The 15,700-nt window shown below is 47.0% G+C and overlaps 1 protein-coding gene across 3 annotated transcripts in view; it reads right to left on the bottom strand.

The window, feature by feature from the left end:
* Positions 1-852: 852 nt before the first annotated feature.
* LOC105499605 (homeobox and leucine zipper encoding) overlaps positions 853-15,700 on the bottom strand; it is a 25,484-nt gene continuing 10,636 nt past the window's right edge. Inside the window, exons 1-2 of one of the 3 annotated variants that reach the window (XM_011772306.3) lie at positions 12,593-12,789; positions 853-2,550 (exon numbers count right to left, since the gene is read on the bottom strand). In XM_011772306.3, coding sequence (XP_011770608.2) covers positions 941-2,550; positions 12,593-12,632 — 1,650 coding nt within the window. In that variant the 5' untranslated portion in view covers positions 12,633-12,789 and the 3' untranslated portion in view covers positions 853-940. Of the gene's footprint in view, positions 2,551-12,424; positions 12,448-12,592; positions 12,790-15,700 lie in introns of those variants that run through there. The other 2 variants (XM_011772307.3, XM_071100434.1) reach the window with 2 other exon arrangements.

The raw sequence follows: 15,700 nt of genomic DNA, 5'->3' as shown, positions 1-15,700 counted from the left end.
GCTCACGCCTGTAATCCCAGCACTTCGGGAGACTGAGGCGGGCAGATCACGAGGTCAGGAGATCAAGACCATCCTGGCTAACACGGTGAAACCCCATCTCTACTAAAAATGTAAAAAAATTAGCCGGGTATGGTGGTGGGCGCCAGCTACTTGGGAGGCTGAGGCAGGAGAATGGCATGAACCCGGGAGGCAGAGCTTGCAGTGAGCTGAGATTGCGTCACTGCACTCCAGCCTGGGTGACAGAGCAAGACTCCATCTCAAAAAAAAAAAAAAAAAAAAAAAAAAACCCCGAAAATATTCTGCCACCTGTGATTTAGTCATGAAGCAGGTGAAACATAGTCAAGTTGGTATGAGGAAAAGGAAATATTAATATTTGTGATGAGATTGGGACTTACTGAGAATCTTGGTTGTCTAGGAAATGATCAGTTATTAAGAAAAAAAGTAAGAGTCAGTTGCATCATGCACAGACTTGTGCTCAGAAACGGGGTGCAAGGCAGCCTTATATTCCAGGTAAGATGGTGGGATTGGGGATGCACTGGAATCATCAATCAAATCAGAATCCTTTACTCCTCCTTTCCAATCCTCCTGGAGTGGTGGAGCCAATGTCTGGCCTCTCTATAGTACACTAAGGGAAAAGAACAGCAGACACGAGGTGAGCAAGAGCAGTTTGCCAGCCCATGGTTTCCCCAGATCCTTAGCACTTTCTACACTAAGGTTAGAGCTCTGGATTTCTGCTGATCCAATCCCAGCCTTACTTAGTGCCCTATGGTCATTCTCCCTGGTCCACCCTCACTATATTCCCCTGCCACCCACCCTGAAGAACACAAAGCTTTTTAGTTCTCTGCCACAAGGTAATTTTAAAAATGTGGTTTCTTTGTTTAAACAGTTACTAAGTTGTTTCATCTTTTCATAACAGACCTCCCCTCCCCCAGCTCCCCACTCAGTCTTGTATGATCACATCATCATCATCATCATCATCTTCCTCCTCCTCCTCTTCTTCCTCATCACCTTCTAGCAGTTCTTCCTCCTCCTCTTCCTCTTCTTCATCTAGACAAACTACCACCTCAGCTGGCTGAGGTAATCGAGAGTCAAACCAATCCAGTACCTGCTGGGTGCTAAGCCTTGATGCCTGACTCAATTGAGGGATATCAGTTTCCCGTAGCTGTTGGTGGGCTGCCCAGTACCTCTCCAAGGGTTGTATATCCGGTGGGGGTGGAGGGATCGGCAGAGGTGATGTCTCAGCCCTTTCATTCAAGGAGCGGGTTGATGGTGGTGGTGTAGGAATTGCTAGATCTTGGAAACTAGGGGCACCAGGTACTGCGTTGTCCCGAAACCATTTTAGTTGCCCATGCTTCAAGGCATAACGTGTGTCACCAAACCACTGAATGATCTCAGGCCGAGGTAAACCAGTGATCTGTTCTAACTTTTGGTAATCCTCACGCCGTGCCCATTGGCACTGTAAAAAAAAGGATTTGAGGATAGCCAGCTGCTCTTTGGTTTTGCGCTTGGTCTTTCGCTGGCGTTGCATATCTGGGGAAAGGTACTCTGTGGGGCCAACCCTACCTGGTACTGAATTATGCCGTAGCCCTTGGGGCCAGGCTGGTTCCAGATGTGGGGGTAATGCCTGTTCACTGGGTGACACTGACTGTGGGATACAGCCTAATGGCTGGAGGGGTTTAGAGGTGGCAGTAGCTCCATTAGCCAGTACCTGGAAAGAAGAAGAGGAGGTAGAGGAAGAAGAGGGAGTAACACTAGATGCTGACTCCTCCTTACAACTACTGGCAATTAATGCAATTGGTGGGGGTTTATCCCGAGCTTGTGGTGGGGGGACAGTTGTGGAGTGGTTCCAGGAAGCAGTTCCTATGCCATGTGATTGGTTGGGACCCCTGCCTGCCTGCTCCTTTGAGAAGCCACTGCTTTGACGATGTTGCCAAAAATCTGATTGGTGGGGGAATGCTCCACTGCCAGGTGTCATCAGGGACTCCTTTAATTTCTGGTGACTCTGTGGCAGTGGTGGCATCTGAGAGGACTCCTCAGGCTCTACCTTTAATCCTTTCGTCTGGGTGGGCTTGCTAAGAGACGGAGGACCTATTCCAATACCAACTTGTTCTGGAGCTGGCATTGGAGGAGGAGGCACCTCCTCTGGGGGCCGTCCTGCATGATGAGTAAAAGAGAGAAGGGATTTGAAATGGAGTTGGTCCCGACGGTAGACTACTCGGGCTCGAGTTTCTTCTATTTCTTCAGATGACCAGCTAATACCACAGCGGAGGCGCTGGGCCATAAACCAAGTCTTGACTTTCTCCATCTGCAACCCGTAACGTAGGCAGAGAAGGGCAATGTCTGCTAGGCTGGGATAGGGAAAGTAGCTGAAGGTTTTTAGCAGGTGTTCATTGCTGTCTAGCTCACTGGTCTGGGCTGCTTGGGTCCACACAAGCTGTAGCTCCTCAGAGATTGGAGGGAGGCAGATGAGCCCCGCTGGTGAACTACTGAGACCGCTGGCCTCTTTATTAGGAGGCATGGTGCTTTCTGATTTGTGCCCTTCAGAGATAGCTGTAATAAGAAAAGAAACAGCTCAATCACTGGGTCTCCTCTTCTGACACATTGCTCAATTTCTACCAAACTAACTGCTGGACACCAAAACAATTAAGTTTCTATTTGCATCATGTTGTATTGCTTTTTAAGTGCTTCAACAGTTTCTTATTTAATTTTCATAAACAAGTCATCAGACCCTGCTTTAATTCTGATTTTCTGTGGACTAAAGTCCATAGATGTTAAATTACCCCAAGTCACATGACTGGTGAGTGTTGTTCCAAGAAAAAAATCTGTCTTTAAAGCCAGTCATGGTGGCTCATACCTGTAATCCCAGCACTTCAGGAGGCCTAGGTGAGAGGGATTGCTTGAGCCCAGGGGTTTGATACCAGCTTGGGCAACATGGTGAGACTACAAAAAATTTAAAAATCAGCTGGGCATGGTGGTTCGTGCCTGTAGTCCCAACAACTTGGGAGGCTGAGGCAGGAGGACTGCTTGAGCCTGGGAGGTCGAGGCTGCAGTGAGCTATGCTTGCACCACTGCACTCCAGCCTGGGTGATAGAGTGAGACCCTATCTAAAACAAACAAAAAAAGGCCGGGTACGGTGGCTCATGCCTGTAATCCCAGCACTTTGGGAGGCCAAGGCGGGAGGATCACAAGGTCAGGAGATCGAGACCATCCTGCCCAACATGGTGAAACCCCGTCTCTACTAAAAATACAAAAATTAGCTGGACATGGCGGTGAGTGCCTGTAATCCCAGCTACTCAGGAGGCTGAGGCAGGAGAATCATCTGAATCCAGGAGGTGGAGGTTGCAGTAAGCCGAGATCAGTGCCATTGCACTCCAGCCTGGGTCACAGGGTAAGACTCCGTCTCAAAAAAAAAAAAAAAAAAAAAAAAAAAAAAAATCTGTCTTTAGAGGTTAAGAAGGAAAACTGATCCTGATACAGTTTTTTTTTAGTGTGTGTGTGTGTGTTTGTGTGTGTGTGTGTGTGTGTGTTTGAGACTGAGTCTCGCTCTGTTGCCAGGCTGGAGTGCAGTGGCACGATCTTGGCTCACTGCAACCTCCACTCCCGGGTTCAAGCAATTCTCTGCCTCAGCCTTCCGAGTAACTGGGATTACAGGTGCCCACCACCACGCCTGGCTACTTTTTGTATTTTTAGTAGAGATGGGGTTTCACCATCTTGGCCAGGCTGGTCTTGAACTCCTGACCTCGTGATCCACCTGCCTCTGGCCTCCCAAAGTGCTAGGATTACAGGTATGAGTCACCACAGCCAGCTGGTGGGGTTTTGTTTTTTTTTTAAGAGATAATATTGCTCTGTCACCCAGGCCACCCAGGCTGGAGTGCAGTGGCACCATCATAGCTCTGATACAGCCTTCATCTTTCCTATTCAAACCCACTTCTAGAAGCTATCCACCAACTCTCACCTTCTAAATTCATGGAACAAGAATCACACAGTGAAGACTCAACCACAAAAACAAGAGGAGCAATAATTTCAACTTGTTTGTGTGTGTGTGTACATTTTTGTTTTTGTTTTTTCAAGAGACAGGGTCTCACTCTGTTGCATAGGCTGGAGTGTGGTGGCGTGATCATGGCTCATTGCAGCTTTGAACTCTTAGGCTCAAGCAATCCTCCCACCTCAGCCTCCCAAGTAGCTAGGACTACAGGTATATGCAGCCATATCTGGCTAATCTTAAAATTTTTTGTAGACAGGGTCTCACTATGTTGCCTAGGCTGGTCTCAAACTCAAGTGATCCTCCCACCTCAGCCTCCCAAAGTGCTGAGATTACTGGAGTGAGCCACTGCACCTGGCCCTGAGAACTGTTTTTTTTTGTTTTATTTTGTTTTGTTTTTTTGAGCAGGGAGGGTCTCGCTCTGTTGCCTAGACTGGAGTGCAGTGACATGATCTCAGCTCACTGCAGCCTCTGCCTCCTGGGTTCAAGTGATTCTTGTGCCTCAACTTCCCGAGTAGCTGGGACTACAGGCGTGCGCCACCATGCCCTATTACATTTTGTATTTTTAGTAGAGATGAGGTTTCACCATGTTAACCAGGATGGTCTCGAACTCCTGACCTCAAGTGATCCACTGGCCTCAGCCTCCCAAAGTGCTGGGATTACAGGCCTGAGCCACGGCCCCTGGCCAGAACTGTTAATAACTATTTTTTTTTTTTTTTTTTTGAGACAGAGTCTTTTGTCACCCAGGCTGGTGTGCAGTGGCGCGATCTTGGCTCATTGCAACCTCCACCTCCCGAGTTCAAGCAATTCTCCTGCCTCAGCCTCCCGAGTAGCTGGAATTACAAGCGTGCACCATGATGCCCAGCTAATTTTTGTATTTTTAGTAGAGACGAGGTTTCACTATTGTTATAAATAAGGTTTCGGTGCCACAAAAGAAATAGCAATCGAATATAAAATTTTCTTTTTTTTTTTCTTCTCAGCAGGGCAATTTACTTCTATAGAAGGGTGTGCCCTCACAGATGGAGTAATGGTGAGCACACACCTGGACAAGGGAGGAGAAGGGGTTCTTTTTTTTTTTTTTTTTTTTTTTGAGACGGAGTCTCGCTCTGTCGCCCAGGCTGGAGTGCAGTGGCACGACACTGCAAGCTCACTGCAAGCTCCACCTCCTGGGTTCACGCCATTCTCCCGCCTCAGCCTCCCAGTAGCTGGGACTACAGGCGCCCGCCACCACGCCCGGCTAGTTTTTTGTATTTTTAGTAGAGACGGGGTTTCACCATGTTAGCCAGGATGGTCTCGATCTCCTGACCTCGTGATCCACCCGCCTCGGCCTCCCAAAGTGCTGGGATTACAGGCTTGAGCCACCGCGCCCGGCCGAGAAGGGGTTCTTACCCCTGACACACGTGGCCCCTGCTGCTGTCATTCCCCTATTGGCTAGGGTTAGACCGCACAGACTAAACTAATTCCGATTGGCTAATTTAAAGAGAGTGACCGGGTGAGTGGTTTGGTTATGGCAGAGCAGGAAATCGGAATGAGTCAGGGTGGAGAATGAGTCAGGGTGGAGCAGGTAATTGGAATGAGGCAGGGTGGAGCAGGTAATCAGAATGAGTCAGGATGGGGCAGGTAATCGGAATGAGTCAGGGTGGAGCAGGTAATCGGAATGAGTCAGGGTGGAGCAGGTAATCGAAATGAGTTAGGGTGGAGCAGGCAATCAGAATGGGTCAGGGTGGAACAGGTGATCGAAAAAGGTTGCTTTACAAGGAAGTTAAGTTTAAAAGTAGAAGGCAGAGAATTGAACATACTGATATATTGATTCTTTGAAGAGAAATTTAGAACTCCTATCTAATGCTCTGTTGGCCAGGCTGGTCTCGAACTCCTGACCTCAGGTGATTCACCTGCCTTGGCCTCCTAAAGTGCTGGGATTACAGGCATGAGCCACCGCGCCCAGCCACTATTTTTTTTTTAGAGACAAGGTCTCGTTATGTTGCCCAGGCTGGTGTGCTATGCATAGGTGCAATGATAATGCACTATAGCCTCGAATTCCTGGGATCAAGTGACCCTCCTGCCTCAGCCTCCTGAGTAGTTGGAACTACAGGTGCACACCATTGTCCCTGGCTTGTTACTAACTCTTTGGCTGCTAACAATTTATAATTATATTTAGAATGTGGAGCAATAGATTGGGAATACAACTGATGAATATCTGGAAGGTAGGACAGCACTGTCCTCTGCCCAGCCCCCCTTTTTTCTTTCCCTTCTTGGTGGTGGAGTGTTGGGGGAAGGTGATTGACAGTACCTTTAAGCCCTAAGCCCAAGTCTCATAGCTTTATTTTTTCCATCTCTTGGTTGGATGAGAGATGTGGGTCAGAGATCTGGGATAAATGAGGCTCACTCCCCTACCCCTTTATATCATGTGAAAATGGAGAGGGGAATGTTTCCTCCTCCAAGTCAGCCTTGGAACAAAGGTTATCCCCTCCCCCAGCCTTTGTCTCTTCCAACAGCTCAGCTTCTCCCCAGGGAGCCCAGAGAGCTCCCTCAGTCACTAACAGCCCCCTCTACACAGGGCAGAAGGTCTCCTGTGCTTATCTTTTCAGCCCAGCTTTCTCCTCAAGACCAGGTGGATAGGCTCATTATAAATTGTAAGTAGCTCCTGCAAGCTACCCAGCAGCACACTGCTCCCAGGGTTATGGGTATGGGGACTGCAGGGATAGCCCTTGACTGTGCTTCTTTCCTGAAATAACTGCTCAGTTATTTCCCAGAATATTCTGTTGACAATTTTTAACTCAGCTTCCTGCGTGGGCACTAGAGACCCTTTAACACATCCATCACCCTTTACTCTTAGGGGAATCCCATCTGTTTTTATTTTATTTTATTTGGAGACGGAGTCTTGCTCTGTCACCAGGCTGGAATGCAGTGGCACGATCTCGGCTCACTGCAACCTCCGCCTCCCGGGTTCAAGTGATTCTCCTGCCTCAGCCTCCTGAGTAGCTGGGACTACAGGCACGTGCCACCACGCCCAGCTAACTTTTTGTATTTTAGTAGAGACAGGGTTTCACCATGTTGGCCAGGATGGTCTCGATCTCCTGACCTCGTGATCTGCCTGCCTTAGCCTCCCAAAGTGCTGGGATTTCAAGCATGAAACACTGGGCCCAGCCTTCCATCTGTGTTTTTAAGTATTACTCCTGATCTGCTAAGGATAGGACAGGATTCCTATGTAAATGCTACATGATGAATTGCAAAAATAAACCTCAAGTCCATAAATTTAGAGCAATGTGGTAGCAAGGATTGTACACCATGATTTTTTAAATTCAGGAACATTTTAATACATGTCACCATTTCCTTTTAACAAGCAAATCTAACCAACTGAGGCCATGCAGACCCTGAAAGCAATACTGCTTGAAGAGCCCCTTAAGAGGGTCAATGGAGGCAGCATGGCATGACGGGTAGAAATATAAATTCTTCGATAAGGCCAGCCTCTAAGTTTGAATCCCGGTTCTGCCACTTATCAGCTATGTGATCTCAGGCAAGTTACTTAACTTACATGAGCCTGGTTTCCTCCTATGTAACAAAGTAACAGTGCAGAGAGTACGTAATAGTACTATGTGCTAGGTGTTATGCATAGGCAGGGCATAGAGCAACTGTTAGGGGATGGATGTCCAGGGTGAGACAAATTGATGCAACTACACTTTCTAGAATGCTGCTTGTCCTTGGGCAGTTATTTAACTCCTCTAAGCCTTAGTTTCTCATCAGAAAAAAAAGCACCTTGGGCCAAGTGCAGTGGCTCACGCCTGTAATATCACCACCTTGGGAGGCCAAGGTGGGCAGATGGTTTGAGCCCAGGAGTTTGAGACCAGCCTGGGCAACATGGTGAAACTGTCTCTACAAATAATAATAATAATAATAATACAAAATATTAGCTGGGCATGGTGGTGCAACTGTAGTCCTAGCTACTTGGGAGGCTGAGGTGGGAGGATTGCTTGAGCCCGGGAGGTGGAGGTTGCAGTGAGCCAAGATTGTGCACTGCACCACAGTCTGGGTGACAGAAAGAGACCCTGTCTCAAAAAAAAAAAAAAAAGAGAAAAGCAAAAAAGCACCTACCCAGCAAGTTTATTACTAAATGAAAAAGTGCACTTGACATTGTAACTAGAACAAAGTAAGGGCTCAGTAAATAGCAGCTTTTATCATGACTTTAACTTCATGGAGGTGATTTTGATGTAAAGTAATGCTCCTCCTAGACAATGGGGTAACTGGGACAAAGACTGAATCATTTAAAAATCACTGTTTTCGAGGCCGGGCGCGGTGGCTCAAGCCTGTAATCCCAGCACTTTGGGAGGCCGAGACGGGCGGATCACGAGGTCAGGAGATCGAGAGACGATCCCGGCTAACACGGTGAAACCCCGTGTCTACTAAAAAATACAAAAAAAATAGCCGGGCAAGGTGGCGGGCGCCTGTAGTCCCAGCTACTCGGGAGGCTGAGGCAGGAGAATGGCGTAAACCCGGGAGGCGGAGCTTGCAGTGAGCTGAGATCCGGCCACTGCACTCCAGCCTGGGTGACAGAGCAAGACTCCGTCTCAAAAAAAAAAAAAAAAAAATCACTGTTTTCAATCTATTTTTGCAGAGCCCTAATTCTAGCTAGTGATGAGGAAACCAGTGTATCTATGATTCTATGCTTTTTATATTTTGGGGTTTAAATACAATTTCAGAATGTATTTATTGCTTAAAAAAATGTATGAAAACCACTGCTTTAGAATTGCTTCCATAATTTGGATCCTTTGTGATTGGTATGTCAGTTGCCTATGTGATAGTTCCACCTTTGCCCTTTCAGGTTCATTCAGGACACAGCTGAAATGGCCTGGGAGGCACTGCTTGCATGGCCAGGTGCTAAACTAGTATTTAGAAACTGTGGCCCACCGGGAACACCATCAAATCCAAGTTGGAGAATACTTTATGATGGTAACGCTTGACATCTACTTAACCTCATTTGCGTCCTATTATATAAAGACACAATAACACTTTAGAGATAAGGAAAATAAAGCATGAGGAACAAAGCAGTCCAGCGTGAGGATGATGAATACTGCCAGATGGGAATATAAGGCAGGCACATTTATAAGTATTAACAGTTGTAAGGAAGCATTTTACTTTCATTTATGTGGCTTGATGTCCTTCACATTCTCGGCATCAGCTTGATATTTCAGTGTAACATACAGTACTGAAAACAACATATTTGGTGTACTATACGCATCCAGTTGTCACTTACACAAAACACCAGTTATGGAACACTTCCTGAAACAGAATGGTGGCTTAAATCAAGGCACAGCTGTATAGCTGGTACTTCCCTGGAAGAATCTGGCTTTGAACTAAGAGAAAACTATAACCAGAATGGCTCATGAGAATTATAACAAGTAGGGCAGACCCTATAGTAATCAAAATCATAATAAAGACACTATAGTATCTTGTGTTCTTGTGTGTCCATTTTGGATTAAGTAGAAAAAGAAGGGAATCAAAAGCTGAAGTGAGGAGTCCTAGCACAGAGGAGGTAGTGGTGGTGGTGGTGAGTATCTATTCTGAACAACTTCTAAATTTGTATCCTTATTAAATATGCCAGATGTCTCCCACTGCTACTTAAAAATCACTAATAAAAATATATGGAGTCATGGCCAGGTTGCAGTGGCTCATGCCTATATTCCCAGCACTTTGGGAGGCAGGAGGATCACTTGAGCTCAGGAATTCAAGACCAGCCTGGGCAACATAGCAAGACGTCGTCTCTACAAATAAATATATAAATTTTAAAAATAAAAAAAAATTCTCAGCCGGGCATGGTGACTCATGCCTATAATCCTAGCACTTTGGGAGGCTGAGGCCGGCGGATCACGAGGTCAAGAGATCGAGACCATCCTGGCCAAACTGGTGAAACCCCGTCTCCACTAAAAATACAAAAATTAGCTGGGTGTGTTGGCATGTGCCTGTAGTACCAGCTACTGGGGAGGCTGAGGCAGGAGGATCACTTGAACTCAGGAGGCCGAGGTTGCAGTGAGCCAAGATTGTGTCACTGCACTCCAGCCTGGCGACAGTGAGACTCTGTCTCAAAAAAAAAAAAAAATTCTCACTCTCTCTCTGAGTCAGTATAACACCCTTCTTTCCCCTTGGGCTTTCCATATCCCTGGACAGATGGCAGACAAGAATGGACTGTCTTAAACTTCCAGTTTCTGTGTTTACACAGTCCTAGGAAAAAGAGGACTCTAGAACTTTAGGTTTGAACCTAGGCCTATCGTTAAATTAGGAGACAGTTAAAGTGGGAGGCGAGGCTGGGTATAGTGGCTCACGCCTATAATCCCAGCACTTTGGGAGGCCGAGGCGGGAGGATCACTTGAGGTCAGGAGTTCGAGACCAGCCTGGTCAACACGGTGAAACCCGTCTCTATTAAAAATACAAAAATTAGCCAGGCATGGTGGCATGCGCATGTAGTCCCAGCTACTGGGAAAGCTGAGGCAGGAGAATCGCTTGAACCTGGGAGGCAGAGGTTGCAGTGAGCCATGATCACACCACTGTACTCCAGCCTGGGGGACAGAGTGAGATTCTGTCTCAAAAAATAAAAAATAAAAATAAATAAATAAAGTGGGAAATGAGATATGATCCTGCAGAGTTCCCTAAATCTTTATTTAGAGGCAGTCTGAAGTACTCCTGAAATGTGTTTGGGGATACAGTTTTAAGGGCCTTAAAGATGTATAGTGATATTCAGCTTATATGCTTCTTAACTTTTTAGTTCATGAACCTCTGAGAATCAGACAAAAGTTACAGACCCTCAGAAAGTTATGACTAACCTTCCCGAAATAAACATTCACACTTACACAGTAAACTCAGGGCCTTTAGTGACTGCCAAGAAGCCAGGTTAAGGATTACTGCCTCATATCCTTCCAACTTAACAAAGGCAATAGTGGTAATCACTTAAAGATGAACAGTTTGATGTGAACGAATGTAAAGAGTTGATGGAATACTCAGGAATTCAAGTGCGTTTAGAAGGGACAAGGTATTTGTGATATTAGTTGGAAAGAGTGGAAGGGAAGGATGCTCACCTGGGCCAGGAGCCTGGCTTAACTGACCCACTGGATTACATGACCAATACCATGGTGCACTGGAAACTAAAGGCCAGTAGGCTACTACTAGTGCGCCAAAATCATCTGCTTCATTCAGTTGTCCTGTGTGCTGGGGCCAGTTTTGTGTGATTACAAACCTGCTTATGTCCACACTTTTTCAGTGTCTGTATAATAATGTAATTAAACCTCATGTAAACCTATGAAAAATCACTGCATTGAAAACTGTTCCTTCAGGAATACTGATTTTTAAAAAATTGGTCCTATGAAAACTAAGTCAAATGTTTTGGAGAGACATAACGCAAAGAAGAGTATGCATTTTAAAAATTGTTGAGTTGGGAGTGAGCAAGACAACTGTAAAAGATTGAGGGGTGGGACTTAATCTCAAAAGTACTCTGCACTCAAAAGCGTCTGAATTCTTACTTCACTTTAAATAAAGCAAAACGGGAAATCAAAGATGATGAAAGTGCCTGAGTGGCTCTCATCTCAGACTGCACTGTAGAATTACCTGGGAAGCTTAAAAACCAGGCCACTCTCCTCCCCATTCAGATTCAATAGTCTGTACTGGGGTCCAGGCATCCACAGTTTTTTAAAAAGTTCTCAGGGTACAGCCAGGTTTGAGACTCCCTGTGTAGTTAACACTGGAAAGAGAATTGGGAACTCCGAACAGCAGTCTTAGACACAAGAACAGTCTCACCACTACATCAAAAGATTGGTGAAATGGACATACTTTTAATTATAATGTTCAAGATATGTATGCATTATCTTTAAAATTCCCAGTCTGGTTTTTTCAATTACAACCATCTAACCTAATCATGTAATATAAAAGGGCTTCAAGTGTATGATGGGAAGGAGGCTCACATGATAAAAAAAAAAAAAATCTCCTGATCTGGGCCCACATTACCAAACAGGTCTCAGCTTGAGTCTTCTTTCAGTTTAGGAGTCTCAGAATAGGACGCAACACTAGGAACCCCAGAGGACTCAGGTTCTCAGTTTCCTGGTTGGTTTTCTGAGTATGGCTGGGTACGGGAATCAGAGGGGCAGTTTCTTCTAAACCTTTCATTCCCAAAGGCCGCTGATCCCCCAGAAGCAAGGCCAGGTTCTGCACGTGTGTTGAGGTCGCCAGGAGGTAGCCATGGGGGTTGGGGGTTTGTGTGGCGTCGGGGGGGGCCTGGGAAGGAAATGTTTCTCCTATCCTCCATTTCACAGGCAGTCCAGAAGGCTCCGAACTGGGTCAGGGAACAAAAAGTTGTTGCACTTGGGACGATGAGCCCCATGAGGCAGGCGAATCTCAATCCTACTCTCGCCAAGGGCGCCCCAACCCAACCTTCTTGCCCTCCCCTACACAGACACTTACCCTCCCCTAGTTACAACAGGGAACCGAAAAGTCCAGAGGAGAAAAAAGAGAGAACCGAGCCACTTCGAACCTAGAATTCTCCCCCCACCAGCGCGGGGATGGGACTCCAGAGGTGGGAGACCGTACACGAGCTGGGAGGGGAAGTCCAAGGGGCTGGGGATCACTCACCGCGGTCCAGCCCGGGCGGCGGCTCCCAGCCTCGCACCATGGGCCGGGGGGAAGTGGGGGAGAGGGCAGGGGGCCTCCGAGTGGGAGTGGGGTTGCTGCCCGGTGCGGCCGCTCCGAGCCCACCCGAGCGATGGCCGAAACCGGGACTGCCCCCCCACACCGCCCCCGGGAGTGCGCCGGTCTACCCAGCCCTGCTCGAGCAAGTTGGAGGCGGGGCGGATGGGTGGGGTGGGCGTCCAGAGGCGGTGCCAAGGTGGCCCGAGTCCTGATTGGTGGGCGCAGGCGGGCGGGCAGGGGCGAAGTGCACTGGGCTGGCCATTGGCTGCTTGGGTCTCGGCTGAAGTCGGCTATTGGCTGCGTGGGCCTCAGCTGGGGTCATCTATTGGATGCGTGGGGCAGGGAAGATGTCCCCTGGGGCCAAGCTGCGGTGCCTGGTACCTCCCCCTACCCTCGACCTATGGGCGCTGGACCTTTGGAGTACCCCGGGCCAGGATCCTTCCGAAATTCCCCAAGGAGGGACACTGCACTTTGCCGAACTGTCTGGACCGCCAACAACTCCCAATTTGTTTCCTTCTGAAGGAAGCCCTCCAGGAAGACCTTTTCAGTGCCCCCTCCCGAGCCATACACACGAGCTGCGCCTTTCCCAGCCGAGAGCCCAACGGCCACCAGCAGCGTCAGCAGTAACAAAGCGCCTAAAGCAACCGGGAACTTGTTCTCGAGATGGATCAGATGTCTTGCCACCCGGAAAGACGAGGACCTTAGGAGCCTGCGGGCGACTTAGGCCGTTCCCTGGGTCAAACTGGCACCAGACCGATGTTCCCAAAGATGAAGTGCTGGAGCAGTCACCTCACTGGGACCTACCAGACCCTCCGGCTCCCCTCCTTGCCCTAGAAAAGAGGACCCGGAGTTCTGCATAGTATTTGTTTTTCTCTAGCTAGAAAGGGATGAAGACTGAGGTGGGAGAATAACTTGATTCCAAGAGTTCGAGGCCAGTCTGGGCAACATAGTGAGACCTTGCCTCAAAAAAAATTTTTTTTTAACTTACAAAAAGAAAGGGATGACAATAAAACGGACTTCACCAAAGCAGTATCCCACACAGTATGAAGTTATAGGCCAAAATTTGTATTTTAGGATTCCCCATCTTCTGTGAGACAAAGTAACAAATGTAAGAAGCCAGACTTGCTCAATTCTGCTTGGCAACATAATTTCACAAAGCCTCTGACTCTGAAGTCTCTGGGAAGACCCTTTGAAGACAAAAGAGGATAGGGCACACAGTCAACCATGTCTCTTGCCTGAGTCACTATATTCCCTAAAAGATAAACGGGCTGGGAGCGGTGGCTCACAAACCTAATCCCAATGCTTTGGGAGGTCAAAGAGGGAGGATTGCTTGAGGCCAGGATCCAAGACCAGCGAGGCAACATAGCGAGTCCCTGTCTCTGCAGAAAAATTTAAAAATTAGCTGGACTTGGTGGCGTGCACTTGTAGTCCCAGCTACTCAGGAGGCTGAAGCAGGAGGATCGTTTGAGCCCAGGAGTTGTAGGCTGTAGTGAGCTATGATTGCACCACTGCACTGCAGCCTAGGCAACAGAGTGACACCCTGTCTCTAAAAATTCATAATAATAATAATAAAAGATAAATGACCCTAGTCCTTGCCTTTTCTTGCACATAAGATGATGTCTAACGGGGTTAAGGATGTTGCCTCTATAATCTATAACCAAATGTACTCTTACACCCAAACTTTTATGTGATTCTGCTTTAATGTAACTTGTGAGCAAATTTGAGGTAACTGCTGAGCACATACTGAACCCCCACTACCTGTATGTAAGCTGTAGATTAAAATAGCGTCAGAGCAGTCTGAACCTTTCTATTTAGACTGGGTCTCACTCTGTCGTCCAGGCTGGAGTGCAGTGGTGCGATCTTCACTCATGGTGGCCTTGACCTCCCAGGCTGAAGCAATCCTCCTGCCTCAGCCTCCTTAGTAGCTGGGACTACAGGCATGCGCTGCCATGACTGCCAAATTTTTGTATTTTTTTGTAGAGATGGGGTTTTGTCATGTTGGCCAGGTTGGTCTCAAACTCTCGGGCTCAAGCAATCCACCGATCTCTGCCTCCCAAAGTGCTGAGATTACAGGCATGAGCCACCACGCCCGACTGAACCTTTCTAAAGGGCTGCTTGCTTTTGGTCTATAGACCTGAGTCTATAATCCTCAGTAAGATTTCTGATTACAACTTTTCTCTAGTAAACATGCCTAAAACTTGGAAACAATCTTTTCTGAAGTGACTCTTCTGTTCTCATGTTGGTCTTTGAAAAAGTCTCTTCTTGCCTACTTAGGTAATGTAACACTGTATATATAATACAAAACATTTTCAGACTTTGTCCTGTATTCCCAGACCTCACCACTCCGCCTCCTGACATACCTCCAAGAAGCCATCATAATGTATTCTTCATTGCTGCATTCTAAGGTACAGAGCTATTTTAAGGTGGCCAGGCATCATATATCTCCTGCGGAATTGAGCTCTATTTTCTGTTGCTGTCCCTGTATTTGCCCCTGCCTCCTCTCCTCCCTCATTTCACTTAGTAATAATCTCAACCTAATAGCCAGTCCCACATCCTTCAAACTGATATCTGGCAAAAAACATCATGGGGTAAACAATGGAAAGACATATAAATCAGCTTTAAGGTTAGACACTTTCGATCCTTTAGGGTTTGAAGCAAGGCTGGTGACATATACAAACCTTTTCATAAATCATGATTATCCGCAATGCCTTATTGGTTTGTATGTAATGAAGGGAAAAGTGAAACATTTTAGGCAGCAGTAGCAATTCTGTTACCTGTGGAGAGGTCATTCCCTTATAATCCAAACAATGAATGAGACTGCATTGACTGAGAGGAATTCATGCATGTTTGACTAGAAAGCCAGGTAAGAACTGTCAGTGGGAACCAAAAACCTGACCCTGGAGGGTTCAATGAGTCACTCTGGATGTCACTAATCATGGACTTGGAATTACAAAAGGTGAATGGCCCAGTTACCTTTCTTGTCTCAGAAAGATACTGCCAAGAATCAGGAGTGGGGGACAGAATTGAAGACAGATTTAGGAATAAGGGGAA

Source organism: Macaca nemestrina, chromosome 7 (assembly GCF_043159975.1).
Source record: "Macaca nemestrina isolate mMacNem1 chromosome 7, mMacNem.hap1, whole genome shotgun sequence".
Lineage (NCBI taxonomy): Eukaryota > Metazoa > Chordata > Mammalia > Primates > Cercopithecidae > Macaca > Macaca nemestrina.
This window is presented reverse-complemented; position numbering and strand designations above follow the sequence as displayed.